Source organism: Xyrauchen texanus, chromosome 20 (assembly GCF_025860055.1).
Source record: "Xyrauchen texanus isolate HMW12.3.18 chromosome 20, RBS_HiC_50CHRs, whole genome shotgun sequence".
Taxonomy (NCBI): domain Eukaryota; kingdom Metazoa; phylum Chordata; class Actinopteri; order Cypriniformes; family Catostomidae; genus Xyrauchen; species Xyrauchen texanus.
In genome coordinates this window covers 22,018,267-22,043,972 of record NC_068295.1, presented here as the reverse complement: position 1 = coordinate 22,043,972, position 25,706 = coordinate 22,018,267, and the positions used below count along the sequence as shown (strand labels likewise).

At 37.9% G+C, this 25,706-nt stretch overlaps 2 protein-coding genes across 5 annotated transcripts in view; one reads left to right on the top strand and one right to left on the bottom strand.

Annotated features, from left to right (window-relative positions):
- Nucleotides 1-20,327, bottom strand: part of slka (STE20-like kinase a) — a 39,724-nt gene extending 19,397 nt beyond the window's left edge. For 3 of the 4 annotated variants that reach the window (XM_052150675.1, XM_052150676.1, XM_052150677.1), the window contains exons 1-4: nt 19,431-20,327; nt 11,360-11,524; nt 6,624-6,672; nt 1,546-1,695 (exon numbers count right to left, since the gene is read on the bottom strand). In XM_052150675.1, coding sequence (XP_052006635.1) covers nt 1,546-1,695; nt 6,624-6,672; nt 11,360-11,524; nt 19,431-19,580 — 514 coding nt within the window. In that variant the 5' untranslated portion in view covers nt 19,581-20,327. The remainder of the gene's footprint in view (nt 1-1,545; nt 1,696-6,623; nt 6,673-11,359; nt 11,525-19,430) is intronic. The other variant, XM_052150678.1, reaches the window with a different exon arrangement.
- A 2,371-nt stretch (nt 20,328-22,698) lies between these two features.
- On the top strand, nt 22,699-23,430 carry si:ch211-223p8.8 (dual specificity protein phosphatase 13A family protein). Its single transcript, XM_052151659.1, is given in 4 exon segments — nt 22,699-22,847; nt 22,949-22,993; nt 22,995-23,106; nt 23,221-23,430. Coding segments are annotated over 4 exon segments (516 nt in total).
- Nucleotides 23,431-25,706: the final 2,276 nt, after the last annotated feature.

The window sequence follows — 25,706 nt, the reverse complement described above, 5'->3', positions numbered from 1 at the left end:
CTTCTATGAGTTGTATGAATGTACCGGTCTAAGAGAGAGAGATCGAAACTGCATCCAGCTGATGAACATGGCTGATGAACAGTCGCGGGGATGCTCATCTCATGCTCATGCAGCTAGATTATGTGATGCTCACGATTTATTGAATCATAATATATGTCACTGTGCATTACTTATCGTGCAGAAAATTGGCAATACACAGCTTTATTAATACGAGAGAGATAAGGTGAGAGAGGTAGTCTTTGCCCCATTATACATTGCAACAAAATACGTTTATGATTTGTTTTGGCTTTTTTTCCAATAAAAATATCTAAAACTAATTTAAAACAGTGTACATTTACTTTAGGAACTATACTGCAGAAGAAAAATTGTTATCTGAGAATGTTGAATATAATATTAAAAATACAAATATTTTAAAATATCTAAAAATCTTTTAGAGAATAGATCTTGAATATATGTACAATTTGTCTTTACTGCACTCACAGAAGTATAACCAAGTGAAAAAAATACAAGTATATACAAAATACACTTATATTTAAGATTCTCTTAAAGCAAGTCTAAATATCTTATATAGTGCTTCTGAAGAAAATGTATCTTGTTTTAAGGATTTTTAGACAATTTTAAATGGAAAACAAGACAAAAACAGTTGATAACAATAGGATTTTTGCAGTGAATTTCTTTACTGAATTAAACTTAAAGGGTTAGTTCACCCAAAAATGAAATGAAATGAAAATTATCCCATAATTTACTCACCCTCAAGCCATCCTAGGTGTTTATGACTTTCTTCTTTCAGCCAAACACAATCAGAGTTATTAAAAAAAAAATATTCTGGCTCTTCCAAGCTTTATAATGGGAGTGAATGGTACCTTAGATTTTGAAGCCCAAAATAGGACATCCATCCATCAAAAAAGTAATCCATACGGTTCCAGTGGGTTAATAAAGGTCTTCAGAAGCGAAGCGTTTTTGTAAGAAAAACATCCATATTTATAACTTCATGAACTATAATCACTGGCTTCCAGTAACGTCCGTCCTCACGTTCATGAGTGTTGAGTATATGTGTATGACGTAGGCGTAGCGTAAGCTCCAGTAAGAAGTGACAAACTAAACCTTTAATAAAAACGATTTTTTTCCTTTAATTCAGTAATGTAATTTAGAGGTATTTTTAATAGATGATTTTGTCCTCTTTATTGTTGTAAGCACGTTTAATACATAGTCGAATAATCGTTCCTTTAATCGTTAGATTAATCGATTATCAAAATAACCGTTAGTTGCAGCCCTATTTGGCATTATAAATCACCACTTTCCTTGCATGGAAAAGAGCAGTTCAGTGTTATGCCTAAAATCTTATACTCCATTCCACAGAAAAAAGAAAGCCAAACAGGTTTAAAACAATACGAGAGTGAGTAAATGATGACAAAGTTTTAATTTTGTGTTAACTATTCCTTTATTTTCCAAAGATCTATTTGGCATTACCCATTTTCAATACTGCCATTTGCCACAGAGTTGCCTGAGAGCCAATATTTAAGCACATTTCATGAAAGGCATTACCCAATTTGATGTCCCCATCTGCAGTAAAAAGAATATTTCCAGCCTTCAGGTCCCTGTGAATAATCTTATTCTCATGGAGGTAAGTCAGTGCCTCCAGCATCTGTTTACACACAACCTGGATCTGAGGCTCTGTTAGTGGCCGCTCCAGCTCTGCAGACAAACAACACAAACACAGTCGCAAACATATATCTTCAGATCTTTACATTTGCTGTGATATTTATTCAAGTTGAACTAGACACATAAACTACAATGTTACAGTGACAAAGGACTCTGGCTCATATTAATAGACTTGTTCTGTGTTGTTATCCTTGGATAGGTAGAGCACACTACTCTCTTGAGTAAGAAGCAATGTGAAGAGGCCTTTGTTGGTGCAGAGCTACCCGGATAGAACCTCACAGGACAGAATAGACAGAAGGCAACAGAGGGAGTCATAACAGCACAAACAATGAGTCAACAAAAGCATGAGAACTCCTCACACATAACACCTCCCACCAACACCTCGTTACAGGCTAAATGTAGAAGCCAGATTTTACTCACTGTAGACTAAACAGCCATCAGAAAAAGAGATTTTATAATCTTAAAAAACTCTCTTAGGAGACACTATTTACAATTGCACAATGTTTTTCCATTAACTTCAGTAGCATGCTTTGTGATTTGAGACAGCTTTAGCACTGTAAAAAAATACTCTTTTGACAACAAGCTCAATCGGACGTGTTTATATATATATATATATATATATATATATATATACATACACACACACACACACACACACACACACACACACACACACACACACACACACACCGATCAGCCACAACATTAAAACCACCTAACTTTCTTTTGGCACCATTCTGAGTAAATTCTAGAGACTGTTGTGTGTGAAAATTCCAGGATATCAGCAGTTACAGAAATACTAAAACCAGCCCATCTGGCATCATTAATCATACCGTGGTCAAAAATAACTTGGATCACATTTTTTCCCCATTCTGATGGTTGATTTGAAAATTAACTGAAGCTCCTGACCCGTATCTGCGTGATTTTATGCACTGCTGCCACACGATTGGCTGATTAGATAGTCGCATGGATGATTGTTGGTGCCAGACATAGAAATACACACACACACACACGTATGTATGTATGTATGTATGTATGTATGTATGTATATATATATATATATATATACACATACATACATACACACACACACACATGTATGTATATATATGTATGTATGTATATATATGTATGTATGTATGTATGTATGTATGTATGTATGTATGTATATATATATATATATATATATATATATATATATATATACACACGTATATACATACATATATATATACACTCACCTAAAGGATTATTAGGAACACCATACTAAAACTGTGTTTGACACTTTCGCCTTCAGAACTGCCTTAATTCTACGTGGCATTGATTCAACAAGGTGCTGAAAGCATTCTTTAGAAATGTTGGCCCATATTGATAGGATAGCATCTTGCAGTTGATGGAGATTTGTGGGATGCACATCCAGGCCACGAAGCTCCCGTTCCACCACATCCCAAAGATGCTCTGTTGGGTTGAGATCTGGTGACTGTGGGGGCCATTTTAGTACAGTGAACTCATTGTCATGTTCAAGAAACCAATTTGAAATGATTCGAGCTTTGTGACATGGTGCATTATCCTGCTGGAAGTAGCCTTCAGAGGATGGGTACATGGTGGCCATAAAGGGATGGACATGGTCAGAAACAACGCTCAGGTAGGCCGTGGCATTTAAATGATGCCCAATTGGCACTAAGGGGCCTAAAGTGTGCCAAGAAAACATCCCCCACACCATTACACCACCACCACCAGCCTGCACAGTGGTAACAAGGCATGATGGATCCATGTTCTCATTCTGTTTATGCCAAATTCTGACTCTACCATCTGAATGTCTCAACAGAAATCGAGACTCATCAGACCAGGCAACATCTGTCCAGTCTTCAACGGTCCAATTTTGGTGAGCCCTTGCAAATTGTAGCCTCTTTTTCCTATTTGTAGTGGAGATGAGTGGTACCCGGTGGGGTCTTCTGCTGTTGTAGCCCATCCGCCTCAAGGTTGTGCGTGTTGTGGCTTCACAAATGCTTTGCTGCATACCTCGGTTGTAACGAGTGGTTATTTCAGGCAAAGTTGCTCTTCTATCAGCTTGAATCAGTCGGCCCAACTTACAGTTGAAGTCAGAAGATTACATACACCTTTGCCAGGTGTTCCTGACATTTAATCGTAGAAAACATTGCTTGTCTTAGGTCAGTTAGGATCACTACTTTATTAAGAATGTGAAATGTCAGAATAATATCAGAGAATTATTTATTTCAGCTTTAATTCTTTCATCACATTCCCATTGAGTCAGAAGTTTACATACACTTTGTTTGTATTTGCCAGCATTGCCTTTATATTGCCTTCCACAAGCTTCTCACAATAAGTTGCTGGAATTTTGGCCCATTCCTCCAGACAGAACTGGTGTAACAGAGTCAGATTTGAAGCACTCTTTGCTCGCACATGCTTTTTCATTTCTGCCCACAAATTTTCTATCGGACTGAGGTCAGGGATTTGTGATGACCACTGAAATACCTTGACTTTGTTGTCCTTAAAGTCTGCATGTAATCAAATTTGACCCCATTTGCTTTGTTAGTGCACATTACTAGTCTTGTGGTGAACAATTCATCCATGCAAGTTAATCCACAGCAAAACAAATTTGTCTTCGTAATCTTCAATAAAAATCTGAAAATTAGATTCGCCTCTGGAATGACATTCTCAGATGACGTCAGTTTAACGGTTTGGGCAGAACATCCTTTAACCACTCCTCTCCAACCGCCAGTCAACTTTGAGCATTGACAGAGAGTAAAAAAGACGCATAACAAACAGATGGCGAGGAGGTGCGTTTTAGGTTGTGGCTCTCACAAAACCCTTTTCCCAAACCCCCAAATACCCTGGGGTTGTGGGCCTGATTGCTTCATTTTTTGCATTTCAAAGGAGGGATATCAGAGGGGTCGCGGTTGTGTTCGAGGCATTTCACCCGCGAATGCTTCAAAAATTGGAGAGAACGTGAAATGGGGTTTGTGAAATATCTGCCCTTAACAGATTCAGAAGCACCTGAATGAGAGGCATAGCTAGTAATGTTAAGACAGACTGACATATGATAATTTAAAGTTGCGTAACCTGCCAGCTATACATTTAGACATAGTTTTAGGCTACTGTTCTAAGAAATGTACCCCATTTAAAACCTTACCAAAACACATTACCATTGGGAGACATAGAATACTCAAGGATGAACTTCCTCCTGAGCCTTCATGTCCAGGTCACCGTTAGTACTCTCAGAAGGTAATGGCACAAACATATAAGGCTTGATTCCTGCGACAGAATGATCCTCTGTGTGCTCGTGCTCCTCGTCCTCCTTTGCCTGCTGCAAACAAACTTCTTCCCCATCGAAAGCGATTGCTGGTGATTTGTCAGGCGGCGAGTAGTCCTCCACAACTGACTGTAATCTTGCATCAGATCTGCCTCCATTTCTGTATGGAACGCCTACATTTCTAGATCCAATCATTTACCAGTGGATAAAATCAAGCTATTTTTTCTAATTCAATATTCCGTTTCACTCGGAAATACGTCACGATACTTAAAATTTGGTCGCACCTTCCGTTACATGCAGACTTTAAGACATTTTGCCACAACTTCACCCTTTTTCCTCCAAACAGAACAATGATCATTATGGCCAAACAGGTAAATTTTTGTTTCATCAGAGCAGAGGACATTTCTCCAGAAAGTAAGGTATATGACCCCATGTGCAATTGCAAACAGTAGTATGGCTTTTTATGGCGGTTTTGGAGCAGTGGCTCCTTCCTTGCTGAGCAGCCTTTCAGGTTATGTCGATATAGGACTTGTTTTACAGTGGATATGGATACTTGTCAACCAGTTTCCTACAGCATCTTCACAAGGTCCTTTGCTGTAGTTCTGGGAGTGATTTGCACTTTTCGCACCAAACTATGTTCATCTCAAGGAGATAGAACCTGTCTCATTCCTGAACGGTCAGATGGCTGCATGGTCACATATTGTTAATACTTGCATACTATTGTTTGTACAGAGGAATGTGGTACCTTCAGGCATTTGGAAATTGCTCCCAAGGATGAACCAGACTTGTGGAGATCCACAAATTTCTTTCTTGGCTGATTTCTTTTGATTTTCCCATGATGTCAAGCAAAGAGGCACTGAGATTGAAGGTAGAGCTTAAAATACATCCACAGGTACACCTCCAATTGACTCAAATTAGCCTATCAGAAGCTAATTGCCTAAAGGCTTGACATAATTTTCTGGAATTTTCCAAGCTGATAAAAGGCACAGTTAACTTGGTGTATGTAAACTTCTGACCCACTGGAATTGTGGTATAGTCAATTAAAAATGATTCCTGTCATGCACAAAGTAGATGTCCAAAACGACTTGCCAAAACTATAGTTTGCTAAAATGAAATCTGTGGAGTGGTTAAAAAATTTGTTTTAATGGCTTCAACCTAAGTGTATGTACACTTCTGACTTCAACTGTTTATGCACGAGATCACTGCATTCAATAATATTTTGTTGCGCTCAGTCCAACTGTTCCTGAATGCAAGAGCATTTCTTGCGCAAATAAAAATGTGTTCCCTGTGAAGTGACCCCTAATGTGCAAGAAAGTACAACATAAGAAATGTGTTTAGCTTGTAGTCTATTTAGATACCTACATCAAAAATCTGAAAGTCTACTTATCAATTGACTGGCATTGCATGTCACTGTTTCACACAGAAGCTCTATTTATCTGGGGACTTAGAATGCTTCCAACTAACACTAAAGGCTAAGAAGCTTCAAAAAGAGCCTAACCACTTCTTGAAATCTGACTTTGTTAATTATATGCTTGGGCCAGTCCAGTGGCAAAAATGAGCACAGCGTGCTGGTGTGCCAGCGAGGTCCAAAATAATGGAAAATAATTTCACTGAGTGCACAGCAGAAATGACTCAAAACAACCACAATGAATGTTTTCTCCTATTAAACAAAGAAAATAAAACTCACCCAACATAACAGCATCCACTGCCCCTCCGGCACAAAACTCAATGAGAATCTAAAGAAAGAAGGAAAAAGAAAAAAGTCTAGAAGATGAATTAATTAAAAGAATTTTGACACTGATGCCACAATTTTACCAGTTTATTGCATTGTAGTGTTTTACCTTCATATTATAATCTCAAAACATGATATGGGTTTCTTATGGCATCTATAAAAGCACTAATAAACTTCCCTTACAATCCTGTTCAGTGGTCTTTGTAAATGCCCCTCTCAGATATCATTAGAATGAAGATACACAACATTTTGTGAAATGGCTAACGTGATTACCAATTTTATTAGCTTACTCAAACATTCACTTATTTGTCAGTCTATTGGATAATGGCAACCGACAGCAATGCAGGCCTATATGAAACTTAAAACTGTAAGTGACATGATAAAAGCTTTGTGTAAGTGAACACCATCATATTACAGTGGCCAGAGCAGCTGGTCATTATTATACTGCCTAAGGTTACAGGTGCTGCAGCAAAATCAATAAAAATTATATATTGTGCCCCATGAAAAGTGAACTGCATCTGAATAAACGAACTCTGACAGAAGACTAGAGAGTTAAAATTAAGTGACAAACAACTGATTGAAGTGCAATTTGTTTCTATTCAAATTTTACTTAGCTCTAACATAGACTGTAGAAAGCATCCCTCCAAGAATTAAGAAACATGGTGATGTTAGTATGAGCAGTGCATTAATATTTCTTGATTAGCAGCCAGGCAAAGCAGACTGGACTTGCATCTAACTAATTCATGAGCACTTTCTCTGGTCATCTGAAATGAGCCATTATCCTTCTATACATGCCAACCGCAGAGAGGGCGTCATATGAAACCATCCTGCCATAATAATCTAGTGAGCTCTACAAAAGAAAAACATCATTCACTGATAGACTCAAGAACTGTGAGAGACATTGTGGACTAAGAGTCAAGCCTCGTCATTCCTCAGAATCAAATGATGAAAAATTAGACAAGCAGGTTCACAAATTGCTATAGAAATAATTTGAAATTATGTATAGCAGGACTTGATTTTATCTATCAGGATTTGATTGGATTGAAACATTTTAGGCCAGGGTGGGGATGCACCGATCCAATACCTGGATCAGTATCGGCCTCGATACTGACGTTTTAAACAAATCGGGTATCAGTCCGACGAGCCCGATCCAAATCCGATACTGTGTGTTATTCATGTTTGTTACGGTCAAGCTCAAAAAATGACTTAAGAACCATAAAAACACAATTGAAGAACTTCATAGGACTCGTGAATTTTTATCAAAAGACATTTGAATTCGTGCAATAGCTCTGTGAATCAAAAAAGGCTGTGTTTATAAGTAAATATATAAAATACACATGAAGCTCCAACGCATCAGTGAATGGCGCTGCTCTGTTGACACACACGCATGCCTATTTTTAGCCTTCACGTGGTACGTAATATTTGAGCGCTACTCACGAACAACATCTCAGATGTAGATGCTTAATAGCTCAGTTCACTTATAATATGCATTTAGAATGACACTGGAGGTGCTTTTGTTTTTACCAGAATTTGAATAAGAAGTGAATTAAACTACTGTGAACTTGCCTACAAAGACACACTTACAGGACTTCCTGGAGAGTTCAGAATGTCAAAATAAAAGCATGAGGATTTAAAAGTTTAAGGTGCACTATTGAGATATATTACTATTAGGGCTGCACAATTAATCGAAATAAAATCGAAACCGCGATATGACCTTGTGCGATTATTAAATTGTTTAGCGCTTACGTGCGCTAAACGCTTTATTCACACTAAACTGGCTCATCCTGCATGAAGTGTTTTTTATTATTATCTGCGGTAGCAGCATCTCAGTCTCCGCAAGGCACAGGTATCATAAGAATAATGCTGAAGACAAGATGGGGTATAATTCAAACATCTTTATTAAAAGATTGCTGAGCAAACAGCATTAAAATGAACACCTGTATAGTCCAGAACCATCTCTTCTACTGTCATTTGTTGACCTCACGAGAGAGCGTGTCACCCTTATTACACTCCCCGTGGAAACAAGTGAAAGCGGAACTAATATTACCAACATCCAACAAAATGAAAAGGAAGGAACATACATACAATAAATCTATATAAAAGATTTAGTTACTATAATATAATGCATTTCAAAATTAAATATAATAAAATGATGAATCAAAATAATTAAATTAAATGGTGACAAACTAACCAAAGTTTTCACTTTACAGGGCTCTAGAGTGCGACCAAAATTTGTAAGGGTGCGACTAATTTTTTTCCTTGGTCGCACCGGTGCACCTAACGTCCTCGCACGCATCCGCTGCTTCTCGGCGAACTTTTTTTTTTTTCCCGCGAACTAAGTTCTCCTAGACAGAACTCACTCATGGTTGGATCATATTGTGGTCTAAACCAATCAGAGACAGAGATGGGGCAGGTCTTTGCCTCTGATTGGCTGTGGTCCAGATATTCATGTAGGCTCTGTGCTGTGTGATTGAAATTGCGACCGGAGCAAAAGAGAATCAGTTACGGCAATCAGCATCAGCAAAAAAAAAAAAAAAACGCAGAAGTCGAATAATGAAAAGAAATAGACCCATAGAGAGTTTTTTCTGTAAGAAAAGTAGGCCTGTTCCTCCCTACACTCTACCCGGTCAATGCTCCGACAACAGCCCAGACACGGAGCTACTTCAGCCAGTCTCCCCAGTCCCTGGTAAGATGCCAAGTCCTGGTCCTTCGTCGGAGATGGCATCCGACTCAGAGACTGAGGTAGAGCCTAACGTTACCGGGCCCGAGATAGAGACTCAAAATAAAAAGGGAAAAACATATATATTTCGTAAAGACTGGTTAGACCAGTTTCCCTGGTTAAGGTTTAATAAGAAAGAGAACATAATGCGCTGCATTTATTGTAAAGAATGTGGCCAGAGCATGGCAGGGAACAGTGCATTTGTAAGTGGATCAACAACGTTTCGAATCGAAACGCTGAAAAATAATATATGAATGTATATGGAGCGTGATAAAAAGGTGACCTTGAAATTGTGCCGTTAAAGGCGACGCAAACCAAGGAAAAATTTGGGTGCACCTAAATTTTGTGCTGGCGCACCTAAATAAAAAAGTTAGGCGCACCAGTGCAACCAAGGCAAAAAGTTAATCTGGAGCCCTGCTTTATATTGAATTACACCAATGAGTTATCAGTTCAACTTAAGTTTGACATAAGCCTCATTCTTTAGGACTATCTTATATACATTCAATAATAGTTTGTATAAGCCTAGAATAAAGAGTAACATTTATATTTTGTATATAATGAATTATTCAATCAATCAACGTTATTTTTGTCAGCAAAAACTAGGCAACCAGTATGGTATTACTGACAGAGAAATGTAGTTAACAGTGACATTGAGCAGAAAGCTTACATATAATCAGTTTTGACTGCTGATAAAAAGTTAAATGATCAGCATCGATTGATCAGATGAAAAGAAAATTGGAGATCGGTATCCCTAATATTCAAGTTGACTGTGTTTCATAAACTAAATTAGTGGGCTGAGACCCTATCACAAAATTGACAAAAACAGGTACACTGTGGATGTAACATTTGGATATGAAGAAGACTTTGTTTCACAGATTATATTTTTATTTGTTTGTGGTTGAACTGAAAAAAGTCTCAGTTTGGTTCTTTTTAAGAGGGCTCAAGTGTGAAATCCCCAGCAGCCTTTTTGCAGTTGAACATGTGGAAAACATTACCATCATAATCGCAGCTCAAATCGCAATCACAATATTTTTCAAAATAATCGCAATATGACTTTCTGTCCAAATCGTGCAGCCCTAATTACTATTATAATATATTATACAAATTATAATAATATTTAAGTTGAATGGGTTCCAAAAAATAACTGTGAATTAAAAGTGAGCTGAAATCTTACAACTAAATTGAATAAAAATGAGATCTGAATCCTTAAAAGTCCAGATACAGGTTGAAATAATTTTGCACAAATAAAAAAATAAAATAAAATAAACGTATTTGTTTTTCTATTGATGACTTATACTGGAATTACTGTAAATTTTGCTACTACATTATACAGTATACTAGTTTACAATAAAGTTATACACATTATACAAAATCATTCAGTGAGGAATTGAAAAGAATTGTGAAGAAAACATTTTTTTTCCTTTTTATTGAATATTAATAATAAGTTAATATTAATAGTTTGTAATAATATTGTACCTGTCCAGGTTATCATCATTGCCAGGAGTGACAAACTAGGATACAATTGGACATTTGTCACCCCAAAAATATAGTTTCAGCTGTAAAACATGAATTTGCACGTATGCACAAGTGCAGAATATCCCATGTGTATAAAAGAAAGGTTCTAATCCTTTAAGAGTTTAGAATATTATGAATAGATCATGCGGCCCATATAATAAATGGATGTATATTACTTTACATTTTTTCCCCTCAAATTATGGCCATTCTTCTTCTCCATCCACACCACTTTGGTGTATATGAATCATATATTACAAGACATGGGGCATTTATTCAGAAGGGACGGGTACGTTTTGATTTCATGAGAGAAAAACACAGCAAGACACAATATAGTTTGTGTATAAACACTTCTTCAAAGTGCTACTCTTTGATGAGCAAGGTTCAGTGTGTTTATGTGTGCATGTCTGGCAGCACTACAACCAATGTAACCAAAGCCTTCCTGAGAAGAGTCACTCACCCATAATTTGTTCTCATAATAGAAGGCATCCAGCAGTTTGACAATGTACTGATGGTCACAGGAGGCGAGGATCTCAATCTCCACCATGTAGTCCTCTAGCTCCTCTTCTGTTTTGGTATCGATCACTTTAGCTGCAGCCAGGATCCCGGTCTGCTTGTTCTGAGCCTGAGTTAAAGTCAACCAGTGGCATTAAACAGCTTGCAAAGACACACATGGCTTATATGATGCTGTATTTCCCTGGCATACCAAATGCAACTCACAAACCTTAAAATGAATAAATGAATACAATTCTGTCATCAGTTACTCACCCTCATGTTGTTTTGAAACCCATATGACTTTCTTCTGTGGAACACAAAAGGAGATGTTAGGTAGAATGACAACCTCAGTCACCATTCACTTCCATTGTATGGGGGGGGATGCAATGAAAGTGAATGGTGACTGAGATTAACATACTACCTAGCATCTCCTTTTATGTTCCACAGAAGAAAGTTAAACAGGTCTGAAACAACATGAGAGTTGAGTAAATTTTGAATTTTCATTTTTAGGTAAACTATTTTACTGAAGAAATCACTTTTTCTCCAGACCTTTTCTTTAAAAAGTTTTTATCTGAGGCGTATCATTTGAAATGACAAATTTCAGTATCATTGGACAACACGTCACTATGATGTGCCCCTACTCTGGTCTCAGACCAACCAATCAGAAATAATATCAAGCTAAATTACATTAACAGACAGGAGAGAAAATGGAGCAACGGATGAGAATAAAATATTTAGAGAGAGGGGAATTTGAGTTTTATTTAGTCTCAAATAGTATGGGAAAGTGTGTATGTCTGCTTTGTGGCCTGACAATTTCTGAAAATTAAGTTGCTAACATTAGTTTTTTCAAATGGGTTAAAGAAATATTATGGGTTCAATACAAGTTGAGCTCAATCGACAGCATTTGTGGCATAATATTGGTTACCACAAAAATGTATATTGACTTGCCCCTCCTTTCCTTTAAAAAAAGGCTAAAATCAGGTTTACAGTGAGGCACTTACAATGAAAGTGAATGGGGCCAAACTGTAAACATTAAAATACTCACTGTATCTAAAGCAAAGCCACAACACAAACAATGTGCGTGAACACAATTTCAATGTGATAAATTCACTTACCACCCTTTTTTGTGTAACTTTATAGACAATTTTACAACTTAGAATGACTATAACAATTACAATTTACGAAATTCACAGCTCAAATTATACAAGTTTTCACAGAACAAATAATGTAAGTGCTTTTATAAAATTATCAGTTTCACATTTCCACCTTTAAACCCTAAAAAAATTGGCCCCATTTACTTCCATTATAAGCGCCCCACTGTAACCTCTTTTTTTTAAAGAAAAAAAGACGATTTTTTTGCCTAAAGCTGCGTTCACACTGCCAGCGACTTTGTCGCTGCAGGTCGCCAGTGGCTGGCAGTTAGGTCGCTAGTGGGCGTTCCCACTACTGGTTGCCTAGTAACGTTTATAAATTACATTCACGGATGCCATTCCAATGCTGTTGACAGTGAATCAGTTTTCTTGCCAATAAAAACAAACATTTTGGAGGGAAAAGACTAAATATAAATGGAATCAGTACATAAAATGCTTTATATCAAAGATGAACGAGAAACGAGCTTTGCCATAGCGGCTGTTTATCTGCGGCGAAAACGCAAACGCCGGTCTGTCTGAGTCCACAAAACCATTCAATCTCGGAGTCAGCATGGTGAGTACCACCGGCTGGTGCAGGAGCTGCGGCTGGTTGAAGTCCTGTTCCAGCAGTACTTCAGGCTTGACAGGACCCAGTTTGATGAGCTGCTGCAGAGGGTGGGTCCCCAGATCTTTCCATTACTGCAGGAGCTGAGAGAGAGAGAAGGATTACGTGAGCTCCACAGTCTTCTCTCGTATTGGCTGATGCTCCCTTAAGTCACTCTTCATTTGAATAAAGTTAAACTTGTCTCAACTTTGTCGCGTCGCTGGACACGACCACATCTGGTCACCAACGGTCGTGAAAGCTCATGTCGCTGGAAGTCGCCAGCTCTCACTGAAAATGAATGGGATGGTGTCGCTGTCTTGCGCAATGTCGCTAGCAGTGTGTACGCAGCTTTAGACAGCGCTACAGGGAGACAGGAAGGACAGCTGATCATCCACACAGTGGCAGACGTCATGTAACAACACCTGCACAGGAATGCACAATCCCTCCATCAGTGCTCAGACTGTCCGCAATAGGCTGAGAGAGACTAGATTGAGGGCTTGTAGGGCTGTTGTAAGGCAGGTCTTTACCAGGCATCACCGGCAACAACTTCGCCTATGGGCACAAACCCACCTTCTCTGGACCAGACAGGGCTGACAAAAAATGCTCTTCATTGAGTAGCGGTTTTGTCTCACCAGGGGTGATGGTCGGACTCTGGAGTGGGATCGATTTGGAGGTGGAGGGTTCATCATGGTCTGGGGCGGTGTGTCACAGCATCATCGGACTGAGCTTGTTGTCACTGCATGCAATCTCAACACTGTGCGTTACAGGGAAGACATCCTCCTCTCTAATGTGGTATCCTTCCTGCAGGCTCATCCTGACAAGACCCTCCAGCATAACAATGCCATCAGCCATACTGCTAATTCTATGCATGATTTCCTGCAAGACAGGAATGTCAGTATTCTGCCATGGCCAGCGAAGAGCCCTGATCTCAATCCCATTGAGCACATCTGGGACCTGTTGAATCGGAGAGTGAGGGCTAGGGCCATTCCCCCCAGAAATGTCTAGGAACTTGCAAGTGCCTTGGTGGAAGAATGGGGTAACATCTCACAGCAAGAACTGGCAAATCTGGTGCAGTCCATGAAGAGGAGAAGCACTGCAGTACTTCATGCAACTGGTGGCCACACCAGATACTGACTGTTACTTTTGATTTTGATCCCCCCCCCCAGGAGCACACGAGATGTGTGAGAAAGAAGGAAATTCGCATGCGGGCGGACAGATTCATGCTCGTGCAAACGGTATATGGATGTGCTCTCGCATGCACTCGTTCGTTCACAACATTTAATAGAATTATAATGCCAGAGCTATGGTCTATTATGCTATGAATTTTGAGTTATCGTGACAATATGTTTTTATTGTGTTTATGTATTTTTTTACTTTATTAATCTCTGTGCCTCCCCTGACATGCTCTGGTGCCTGCCAGTTGGAAAACCGTGGATATACATGATATAAAAAAATTATTTATGTAACACAAATTATTACAAAGGTAATCAAATGTAAAAAAATAAAAATGGCTATGAGAAACAGTTTAAATTCAATTCCTGAATCTGGTGCGATTAGTTTACTGCCTTTGACCTACTTCTTTACAAATGCCTTATTCCCAGCTTTACTCCAACAGGAGAGACATTCATAATTAAACTTCTAACAATCAAAGCTTTCTGGCCTTGCTAACTGACTCATATTAAACACTCTGGTATTGAGTAATAGGCCCACACATGTCAGGTTTGTAACAGTATTACGACACTCTGGATTAATGGAAATCACAGACTTTTTCATTATCTACAATAATGTTTTTTTAAAAGTAACAAAACAAAATTATCTTTCATAAGAAAATCCCCTCCCAGTAATCTGCTACACCATTTATGCTTTAGAACATGGTTCCCACATCAAATGAGTGTTAAGAAACAAATATCTTTATGCGTCTGTCAGGTCTATCCTATGTGCTAAAAAAAAAAAAAAAAAATCGAATAATCAAGTTGAGCTAAATGTTCCAGTATATTCTATTTAAAGCAGAAGTGACTAATTTGAGGTGTAACACATTATGCCTTTCTACACTTTCTATCTATGACATGACAAAACAGAGGAGCAGAAAGAGAAAGCGTGTGAGTGAGTTTATTTGAACAGCAAGTATTCTCTCTACATTTCACTTTGAACAACCCCACGCCTGTCCACCCTTTGACAGACAGGAAATTAACACAGCATGTGCACATCTGAAACAACCATGCTAACTCTGCGAGTACACTGTAAAAAAAATCCTGCTGTTTTTCCAAAAAAATAATCTGGCAGCTGTGGTTGCCAGAATAATTATGTAAAAAATGCAGTTAAAATGTAAACCACTTTACAGAACAACCTGTACATTTTACAGTTTAAAATGGTTATAATTCACACTGGCACTGTAAAAAAAAAAAAAAAAAAAGTCTGTTAAATTTACAGTAACAAAAATTTATAAACGTGCCTTCTGAAATTGTAAAAATCTGTTGTTTACTTTATAAGGTATTTGTTAATCACCGTAGTAACTACAGAAGGGCACTTGATGACATAAAGTTCATCAATAGTGGCTCTTCCAGGAGCATTTACCAATGAACATGTAGAGACAGTGCTCAGTGTCACTCACACAAACACCATCATGGTAACACATATGAGATTTAAATAATGCAGTAAACATTAACTAAATGACATCAAATATAACACAGAACACCCCAGTGTAAGTAACTGATATTAAAAATATGTTGAAACATAACTATTCCCATACAATATAATGAAATGTAATGGGTCACGCAGGGAATTGTGGGAATGCCCGATTACTGTTTTTTTACTGTAATTTTAACAATAATTTACTGTAAAAAAAAGTACATGAACTCTCTTGTTCTTTTTTACCATTAATTATACAGGAAAATCTTTTTACATTAAAATAATTAATTTTTTACATAATGTTATTGTAAAAACTACTGAAAAAAATGGATTTTCATTTCATTCCACCACCCCAGTGAGTCTGGGCAGGTCACACTTCTTGCAATTTGTCAGCTTGCGGAAGAGCAAATAGTTGCCATAAGACTGTATTGTACTAATATTAATAACAATACACAATGACAGAACAATGACAAACCTGCCTCACTGTTCAAACAAATGACAACAGCCTGGTCAATAAAACAGAAAAACAAATCCAGCAAAGTTAGACACAAATATGCTCTCATCAGAGAAATAACAATGTTACCAACCAGTAAATTCAGTTTACTTCTGTTTTGCTTTGAATAGCCTGGTATACTAAAATTTCATAGCTCAGGGGCTACTTTTAGAAAATGTAGGGTGACTAAGGGCAGAGATTATTTAGTAGAGAAGGGCCACTTATATTAAAATGAATGGGAGTAATTGGAACGCCCAACGGCAGCCAACGGTCAACAGATGTAGAAAGGAAGTCCCGCCTTTACAGGTAAAAGAGCCAATCACCTTTTAGATACAGACATCGCCTGTCAATTAACTCTTCAAAGTGCATGCGCATTAGATATACAAGCTGGGATAATTTCGTTTTTCAGCGTAATCTGAGGTAAAGAAGCACAATTTATGATTCCAGTGTTGTCAGATTTTACTTCTGATTTGAAATATGTTCTTTGATCAAAATCTTGCCCAACCTTTTAGGAGATTTTGGTCTTTCCCCATTCAAGTAGATAGGAGCTACACAGGCATGAATGGAAATTGCCTACCGAGAGCGTTCCAAAGATGGCCAACAATGGACTGACTTAAGCCGAGCTAAAAAGCTATATTGAGTCATTTCAAAACTGGTAAAAGTGTATCTGGTTGTGTTTCTTATGTAAGGGGGTCTTTCATCACATTTTTATTTAAATAATATTTACAATGGAAACGTTAATTTCTTTACTTGTATATTTAAAAAAAAAAAAAAAACATTTTAATAAATCCTGAGTCACACAATGCAGTGAATGAAAGAAAAAAAAATGGCAATAGTTTATGGCAGATATAAGTTTTTTTTAAACTGTGGTACACAGTGAAACTGTTGAATCTCTATTCTGCACTCAAACTTTCTCCTTCACATGATAAATATGCCATCACTATGACACACAACCTGCACGGTATCAGTTCTGCATTTGTTCACACAGACACGTCCAGGGATTGACCCCGGCATTGTTACTAGGGTCTGATCCCGAGATAAAATTTCCAAGGCATTGATCCTGCCAATATCCAGGGATCAGAGCCCAGTGTGAATAAGGTATTTCTAGAAAGACTTTGCTAGGGGACAATGAATAAAATGATCTGATGATACTTCTTCACTTGGTTTTAAATGTAAAATATCAACTTCATATGCAAGAACATTTTGGTGGTGAGCAACTGATTAGCTTCCAATGGGTCAGATTTGTACCACCAACTGAATTCTTAGCATCTGGTTTGAAGTAATAATTTCAGAGGCAAGAGAATGGTATCAAATGAGAAACTGATAAAACTAAAAACAAAAGTGAATATCTGGTAAACCACAGGAGTAACAAATATGTATCACTCTCCCACACCCCCAGCATTACAAGCTCCTCAATTGCTGAAAGAGTTATCATGGCTGCCAAACTCTACGGCAGGAAGGCCCTGCTGAATCATTCTCTCTCCATTTCAATTTGACCACACCTCTGCATGAGAAAATTCATTCACACAGGGTGTTACTTCCTCATTGGACAACATTTTATTATGTAGATCACATAGGCCCATTTCAGCACAAGTGCTGAAAATCAGAAGGCTGTCCATAAACAGAAGCTATGTTTATGTTATTCATTACATTTTGCATCTGGTTTTGCTTGAAATGCCCCATTGACAGTGCAGACCCTTCCTAATGGCAAAAAACCAATCTGCCTACATCACAATAATGTCACTAAAAGATACCTCAAGATGTGTTAGTAAAATTCAATTTAGCATGTCAGTTTGAACACACCCAATATTGATGTGAAAAACACAATGCATTCCATAAATGGGAGCAGTATGGAAACATTCTCCATCTGATTAAAGTGGACCTGAAACAGGCAGAGCATGACAGGAATGGTGTCAAGTGTGTGATGTTTAACCACCAACTCCAACTTGTTCTTCAACATGAGCTAAACGAAATATTTGAGAAGATGAGGAGAGGACATAAACACAAATAATATAATTTTGTTTCAAGAGTTCAAGTCTCTTGTTGTCAAACTCCTTCATATTCAATTAAAGGAATATTCTGGGTTCAATACAAGTTAAGCTCAATCAACAGCATTTGTGGCATAACGTTGACTACCACAAAACATTATATACACCCTCCTTTTCTTTAAAAAAAAAGCACAAATCGAAGTTACAAGAGACACTTACAATGGAAGTGAAGGGGGCAATTTTGGGAGAGTTTAAAGGAATACATTTGATGTTTATAATTGTATAAAATCACTTACATTAATTCTTCAGTTAAAAATTGTGTATTATTTGAGCTGTAAAGTTGTACAAATAATCATTTGTATGGTTGTTATGGTGTTAAACCATCATGGCAATGAAGTAGGCAATGAAGAACACAGTAAAATCAAGTTAACACACATATTGTCTTGTGGCTATACTTTTTAAACAGTGAGTATTCGCCCCATTCAATTCCAATGTAAGTGCCTCACTGGAACCCAGATTTTTAAGAAAAGGAGGGGCATGTCAAAATGTATTTTTGTGGTAATCAATATTATGCCACAAATGCTGTCAACTGAGCTCAACTTCTATTGAACCAGAATATTCATTTAAGAAGGTAAATTTAATAAACATTTTTGGAAGGTCATTTGATTCTACTGTCTACATTTTGTGATGTTGCTGGCAAATAAAAATCACATTGTTTACCTCTCTACAGCCCTTACAAAAGTTAACCAAGGTAACCATAGTTTCTACAGTTATTGTTCATACTGTGAACACATCATTTATAGTAAATCAATAAATAAGGGATCACCATCCAACACTGTCACAAGCTTTATCATTTGTTCTATTATTTTGTTGGTGACATTGGCAATTTCGGCGGAAACGGAGGTTACCATGGTAAATTCTTCTATAGGCTATTACTCATAACTGTACCTTTGAACTCAAAAGACCTTTCAGGTCTCATTTTGCCAGTCTACAAGACCACATACACCCAAGATGTGAAATAACCCGCAGTTAGTTGACTAATGAAATAGTCAGCATGTATTGAAGTGAGTGCTACACAGTCACGATAACATGTGGTAGTGAACCATTCGAGTACAGCTGGAGATATGTTCAGTTAAAATTACTCAAACAAACATTCAATCAGGTGACATAATCACCTCCTGGATGATATTTACCTTGTAGACTTTCCCAAAGGCTCCATCCCCAAGTTCTCCCACGATCTCCCACTCCTCTTCAGGATTGACGTCTCTGTGAACGTGCTCATACTGTTTCTTCTTCTTCTCCGTACCTATCTTAAAAATTTTCCGAAAATTGAAAAAGGACATCGTCTAAAACGCAATAAAAGTGTTTGCAGTTGAAAATAATTAACTGAAGACACATAAACTAACAACCTAATCACTTGGTGGAGTTGGCTAATGGGCTAGCTGTGGATGGTCAAACCCCCAGCTAACTCTTTTAACTGTTCAGTTACAGACACCTCGAATTGATTCTGAGGATGACAGCGAAGCTATAAATCTCTCGGAAAGTGCCAGACATCAGCCCTTATGTGACATTTAGCATTTCCATAACTGTACGTCTACAAATGAATCATTCAATGCGACTCCGTCCACCATACAAGGATGGAAAAGTAACAGTCCACTTCCTCGGCTAGCTTCTCAGCGGCTACATGTGTTTTGTCCTTTATATTTCGCAAGTCCCTCTGATAAAAGACAATACCGCGGTCAAACAAGGCTCGATTATTAAAATGGGTCGTTTTAAAATAATCTAATTTAAAATAAAATCCATAAAGGTGGAGGCGGATAAGTAGCTAGCACACGGTAAAAAGGCGAAGCGGATGCTGATGACCAAACTCCTGCTCGAGATCTGTCTACTCCTCACAGGAGGGGTGTGTGTTACAGCTCAAGGAAGCACAACCGTTTTGATAAAACCCGATAACACGCAGGACAAAAGCAGACTAGTTTACACCGAAGGCGGTGTTGAGGTGAATGTTTCTCGCGTCGATCAACGCTCGCTCGAGTCTCTCGTGACTCCAACTTCTCGAAGAGGATGTTGCGGGAGGACTCAAGGCGCGTGCGTTAGGGACAGGGAAAGCGCGTGCCCGGAACGAGAAGTACTCGCGCAGGCGCAGTTGGTGTTGGCATGGAAATGGAGCCGTGTCCAAGGCCGAGTGCACAATGGCGTACTACCATCCTACTCTTACTATTTATGCCAAAGACAGACATGGCAGAAGTAGTAAGAGTAGTATGGGTAGTATGCCATTCCGAACTCAACTTTCAAGTATAGGTCTCTGCAGAACAATTATGGGTGTTTTCAAATCTGTGGGCATTTCAAACTGGTAGGCTATGGGCGTTTCTAAACTATCCAATGAAAGCAAGGAATATTAGTTACAGCTAATCAGTGGGCGTTTTTAACAACTGCAGTCCCTTTTAAAGGTGTTGTAAGTGATTTTAGCCATTCTGGAACTTCCATGAGAATAAGACACATCCCCTATTTCCAAAATACCGCCCTCCAAAGATACCTTTGTGACCAAGTACATCTTCTCACATTTGTCAAACACAACAGTTGTTCAATTCTATAGCACACTCAGAAATCTGAATATGGCATTAAACCTGAATGTTCTGCTTTAACGAGAAGGCTATAGCTGTAGCTCAGACAAAGCTCCAAAAAGGGGCAGGAGCTCCAAACTGCCATTAAAGATATCGGGAGCCCCTAGTCTCAGCCTCAGATGGCATGCCCACCTGTGTTCTAACCGTTTGATGCTTATAGCACACAAAATTGGAAATGCTTTCTCAGTCCAGTCAGACCAAATCTGATTGGCTGACTTCTACAGGATTTCGGAGAGCTTAGTTTGTGCTGGTCCTGGTGGAAGCATGAGTCTGGTTCGCAAGGTTATATGTTGATACAGTGAGCGCTTTTGATGATTAAATGTTCACAGAATTTTCCCAAGTTTGACAGCTTCGTCATATCAACTCTTTTAAAGATATTTAGCATTTGGTTTGAGGCACATAGCAGAAAGTAAAGGGGATATCCATGAGCAGAGCAGTACATTCTGCTTTGTTACTTAGTTATGTCTGTGAAATACTCTGTAATGAGGTTCTGTGCTGTTCTTACACTAACATTTTCAAATTTTTTCCCATGTGTTTTCTGTGCAATCGCTCAAGGAGACTCGCACGACATTATATAAATTATTTATTTTCCCATGCCGGTCTTTTATTATGGTATGAGCCCTCTCGGATAACCCTGCCCCTAAACATCACATAATGACAAACCAGGCTGTAACTGGTTGCTTTGCATGTTAGCTAGATGGCTTTTCCTGTCTAAGTGGGCAGTTCTTTGCCAGTGTTAGTTGCTATGGACCACAGACCTTTGCTTTTTAAGTTAAAGCTAGGGAGCCCCTAACCTAACCCTTTCCCTAACCATAACCGTGTGGAAGTAACGCCCCATTTTGGAGTTGGCACAACCCATTTTGGAGATTCCACCCACATTTGGAGATCTCCGGCCTGCAACTACAACTACTTGGCTTTAACTACTACACTAGAGTGGGCAAAATAATTGACAGGCAGAAAGCACATCGAAGTCTTCTTATTTTCTGATCAAAGAATGTGTCTGCGGCCCGCGGTCACATTTTGTTTGCTGTTTATACAGTTTAGTGCTGACACAGAGACCAGTGAGATATCGCAGGACACTTATTTCAGTAATATCTTTTAGGGAGAATTAACATTTTCTGCCAAACCATTTCATGATACAATTGTTTACAGCGCCTTTAAATTGACATGGCATCTAAAAACACTGTTCACCAGCTCAAAAAGCAGGAAATAAACAGCGCAACGGCCATAACGGCCATCTTGCCCATGATCACGTAGGAAAACAATAAATAAAAAACAGCACAAACGGATGCTGTGAAAAACATGATGTGAATGGCTCCTAAGACAACTCATCAATGCTGCAGACTGGAGATCTCTGTTACTCCAGAAAGGGCGGGGTTACTACAAAAGGGGGTTGCTCCAACTCCAAAAGGGGTCATTATTTCCACACACGGTTAGGTCAGGTAACCTACATTTGGTTAGGGGCTCCCTATTTCTTTGCTAGTGGTTTGGAGTTCCACCCATTTTTGGAGCTCTGCTTGCAGGTATATCTCTCTCCATTAATGACCAACACAGAGGGTTCAGATTTTTGGTGTAGACAATTTTACAGAACATTTAGAGAACAGCACATATGTGTTCAATTCTCACATTCTGCTTTAAAAAAAAACTGCAACATTTGTATTTATTCATTCAAATAATTCCCAAGCAAAAACAGATACTTGGGTTGATAACTGACCATTCACTGACATCTACTGGGGTTAGGAAGTTAATGCAGAAGTTTCACACCTGGCCTTGTCTCTCACATACATTGTAAATACAAGACTGCTGCAGTCCAAACTGCTCATTCGTTATCCCCGAAATGGAGAGAGGTGATTATGATCAAAAATTGACCAGCAACATTTTGTGTGAAACTACCTCAGTTGAACAGTTGGAGGATATATTGCATGGAGGTCAGCTGTCCTGTAACAATTTTGATGAAGTGTGGCCTAACTTGTTTCTGGGGGACATGTAACAGCATTTATTTGTGGCTTGAATACTGTGCATTGTTAAAAAAACAAACAAAAAAAAAAAACATGACCCCTTACTATGTGTTATTACTTTAAAAACAGGTACATGTCTCATGGCAGGTATGGCCTATGGAAACTGGGTATCACTCGTGTTAAATGCTGCACATGGTAAAATGTGTTGCAAAGGAAGTGATGAATTTTATGGGAAACTGTTCTACGCTTCAGAACACTACATTCATGAAGCGCTCTGTACAACGGAGGTATGCATTAATACATTGATGATGTCAGGTTCTGTACATTTGCACAGTTAATTAATTCACCCATAGCTTGTATGTAGTTTTAGATAAATCCATTGTTATTTTCATTGCTTTGAGTATCTCTTTTCGTCAGGTAAAGTGTTTGTGCTTTGTGCTGTGGGAGTGAGCCATTCATTTGCTCTGGTCTTAGCTTATTTAATTATATATTGCAATTACTCTTTGGTGGATGCCATTCTAAAAGTGAAAGAGAGAAGATGGATTTTTCCAAACTGAGGATTTCTGAAGCAGTTGATTACACTCAACAGTGAACTACAAGTCAAAGGCTAAATAACTTGCATAGTAGGTCTTCATCTCATGATGGAGGCATTAAATAAATCCTTAAATAAACAGAAAAAATATATTCTTCAAACAATTATGCAATTCAGAAATCTATATAAACAAATAATACCATTCAATCATCTTAAACTACTCTTCCCAAGGATCAACTACAACAATCAAAATCAGCATAACAAATAAAAGTTATCCATACAATAATAGATTCTGTCTCATGTTAAATGTATTTGGAAAAAACAAAGATTAATTTTGTATTACATTGTCAATAAAGACATCTTGAACTGAAATAATAAGTTTCTATCTAAAGTATGTAAATGAAAGATGAATAGCAAACATCGTTACTCTGTTTCCTCTCATACAAAGAGGCATAATGTTCACTCAACACAATTGTCATTATTGTACCATTCTCTCGTCATCAGATGAATCACCACCCAAGTGTCACATGTGGCACAGGCCACGGTGTCCTACTATAGAAATAAAAATAAGCAGATAGAATGGCAGAATGGCTCAAAAACAAACCCAACAATCAGGGCAATAGCTAATGGGGTGAAAGGTAGTAACTATTCTAGGGGCCTGCAGGTCCAATAGGGGCCACAACAAATTTTTAACTTTATTTTGTAAAATTAAAGGGGCCCAGACCAATATACAATCAGAGGGCCCAGAATTTCTTGCTATGGCCCTGCCAAAAATAGGGGGCATTAGTGGCCTTCAGGGACAATGATTGTAAATAATAACTCTCCAGTTTTATAGGTGCACTCAGTAAATTTGTCCTCATTAAAAAAGTTTAACTCCTAAAGACATGAATTGTAATTTTGCATTATACAGTATGTAGGAAATCATGAGCACTCACATTAAAATGAAGACTCCAGTCATATCAGTAATCTTATAAAAGCTGATTTATTCTACATGGAGAGGGTCTGCAGATGGGGGCTGCCATGATAGAATCACATGACTCACTTAATCTCAGTAACTGTCCTGTTATTTGACACTTTCGCTCATTGATTAAATCATGGCTAACTGTGAATACCAAATTTCTATAATGGCATCTGAAACTGAAAACTATTGATTTTAAATGATGCTGCATCCAAGCCACTAGGTGTAAGTGTAAGTCCAAGATGACACAAAGAAAAAAAGAGTTCACCTTTAACTCATAACAATGTATTTTCAATTATGTGGCCAATAAAGTTTTCAGTGTCATTATTCATGATTAATCGCCCAGACCGCTGCTGCTTTACTACCAAGTTTAGTACACAGGCAGACACTTCCTTTCACCAAGGATGCATTAAATTGATCAGAAATACTGTCAGAATCATTAATTGTCAATATTTTCACGGTTTGAAATAACTGTTTTATGTGATATTTATCATATTTTTTTTAACCTGTGATGGCAAACATATACTGTGTCACCTGTTCCTTACAAAAGCATTCTAAAGTGCTAATTTGGTACTCAAGAAAATGTTCTTATTTTTAGAGAAAATTAAAATGGCTGTCCTACCATGTGGAAATCCCAATACAGTGGGGTTTTCCCCAATTTGCTGAGGTATTGAGTTCTTACAAGTTGCTTTACACTTGCAAGTCAAAATTTGGTTTTAAAAATAGGCAAAAAGAAACACATTTCTCCTGAAATTCTATTTTCTCCTAAAGTCTCTTGTTTTAGAGAGATATATATAAATATATTTATATATTTCTAACCAGGATAGAGAGGGAAGTGGACAGCCAGATGCACAACAAACAGACAAGTAAAGCACAGTCTCTGGTTTAAGAAACAGACTCCTCACACTTCCTAAACTCGCAGCTTCTAAATGCCAAAGACCTGCATTGCTGCAAGAGGATTCTTGGACAAACAGAACATTTGAATGTGCACAACGTGCATTGTGACTGATACAATTAATCCTTTTTCAGGTTGGTTCTCATTCATGTATGCCCAAGTATTATGGAAGTTAACATTCTGTACAAAACTAATATAATGCAATATCATAGAGGAAATATATCCATATGGCAGCAATTATCCAGATATGGAATGAGATTATTAAGCAAACTGTTATCAACCCTTACATGCCAACTGAATAAAATAAGGCAAAAATAAACATTTCACACAGTGTTTAGTGAGAAATATGATTTATTCAAACACTAAAAGTGGTTGTTCTGTATTTATTGTATTACAGTTGTAATAACACATTCTTAAATAACATTATGGTTATTTAAAATTGTATTATTAAAATTGTTACATAACATATATTATCATTAAGTAAATTGTAGCATTTGGTTAC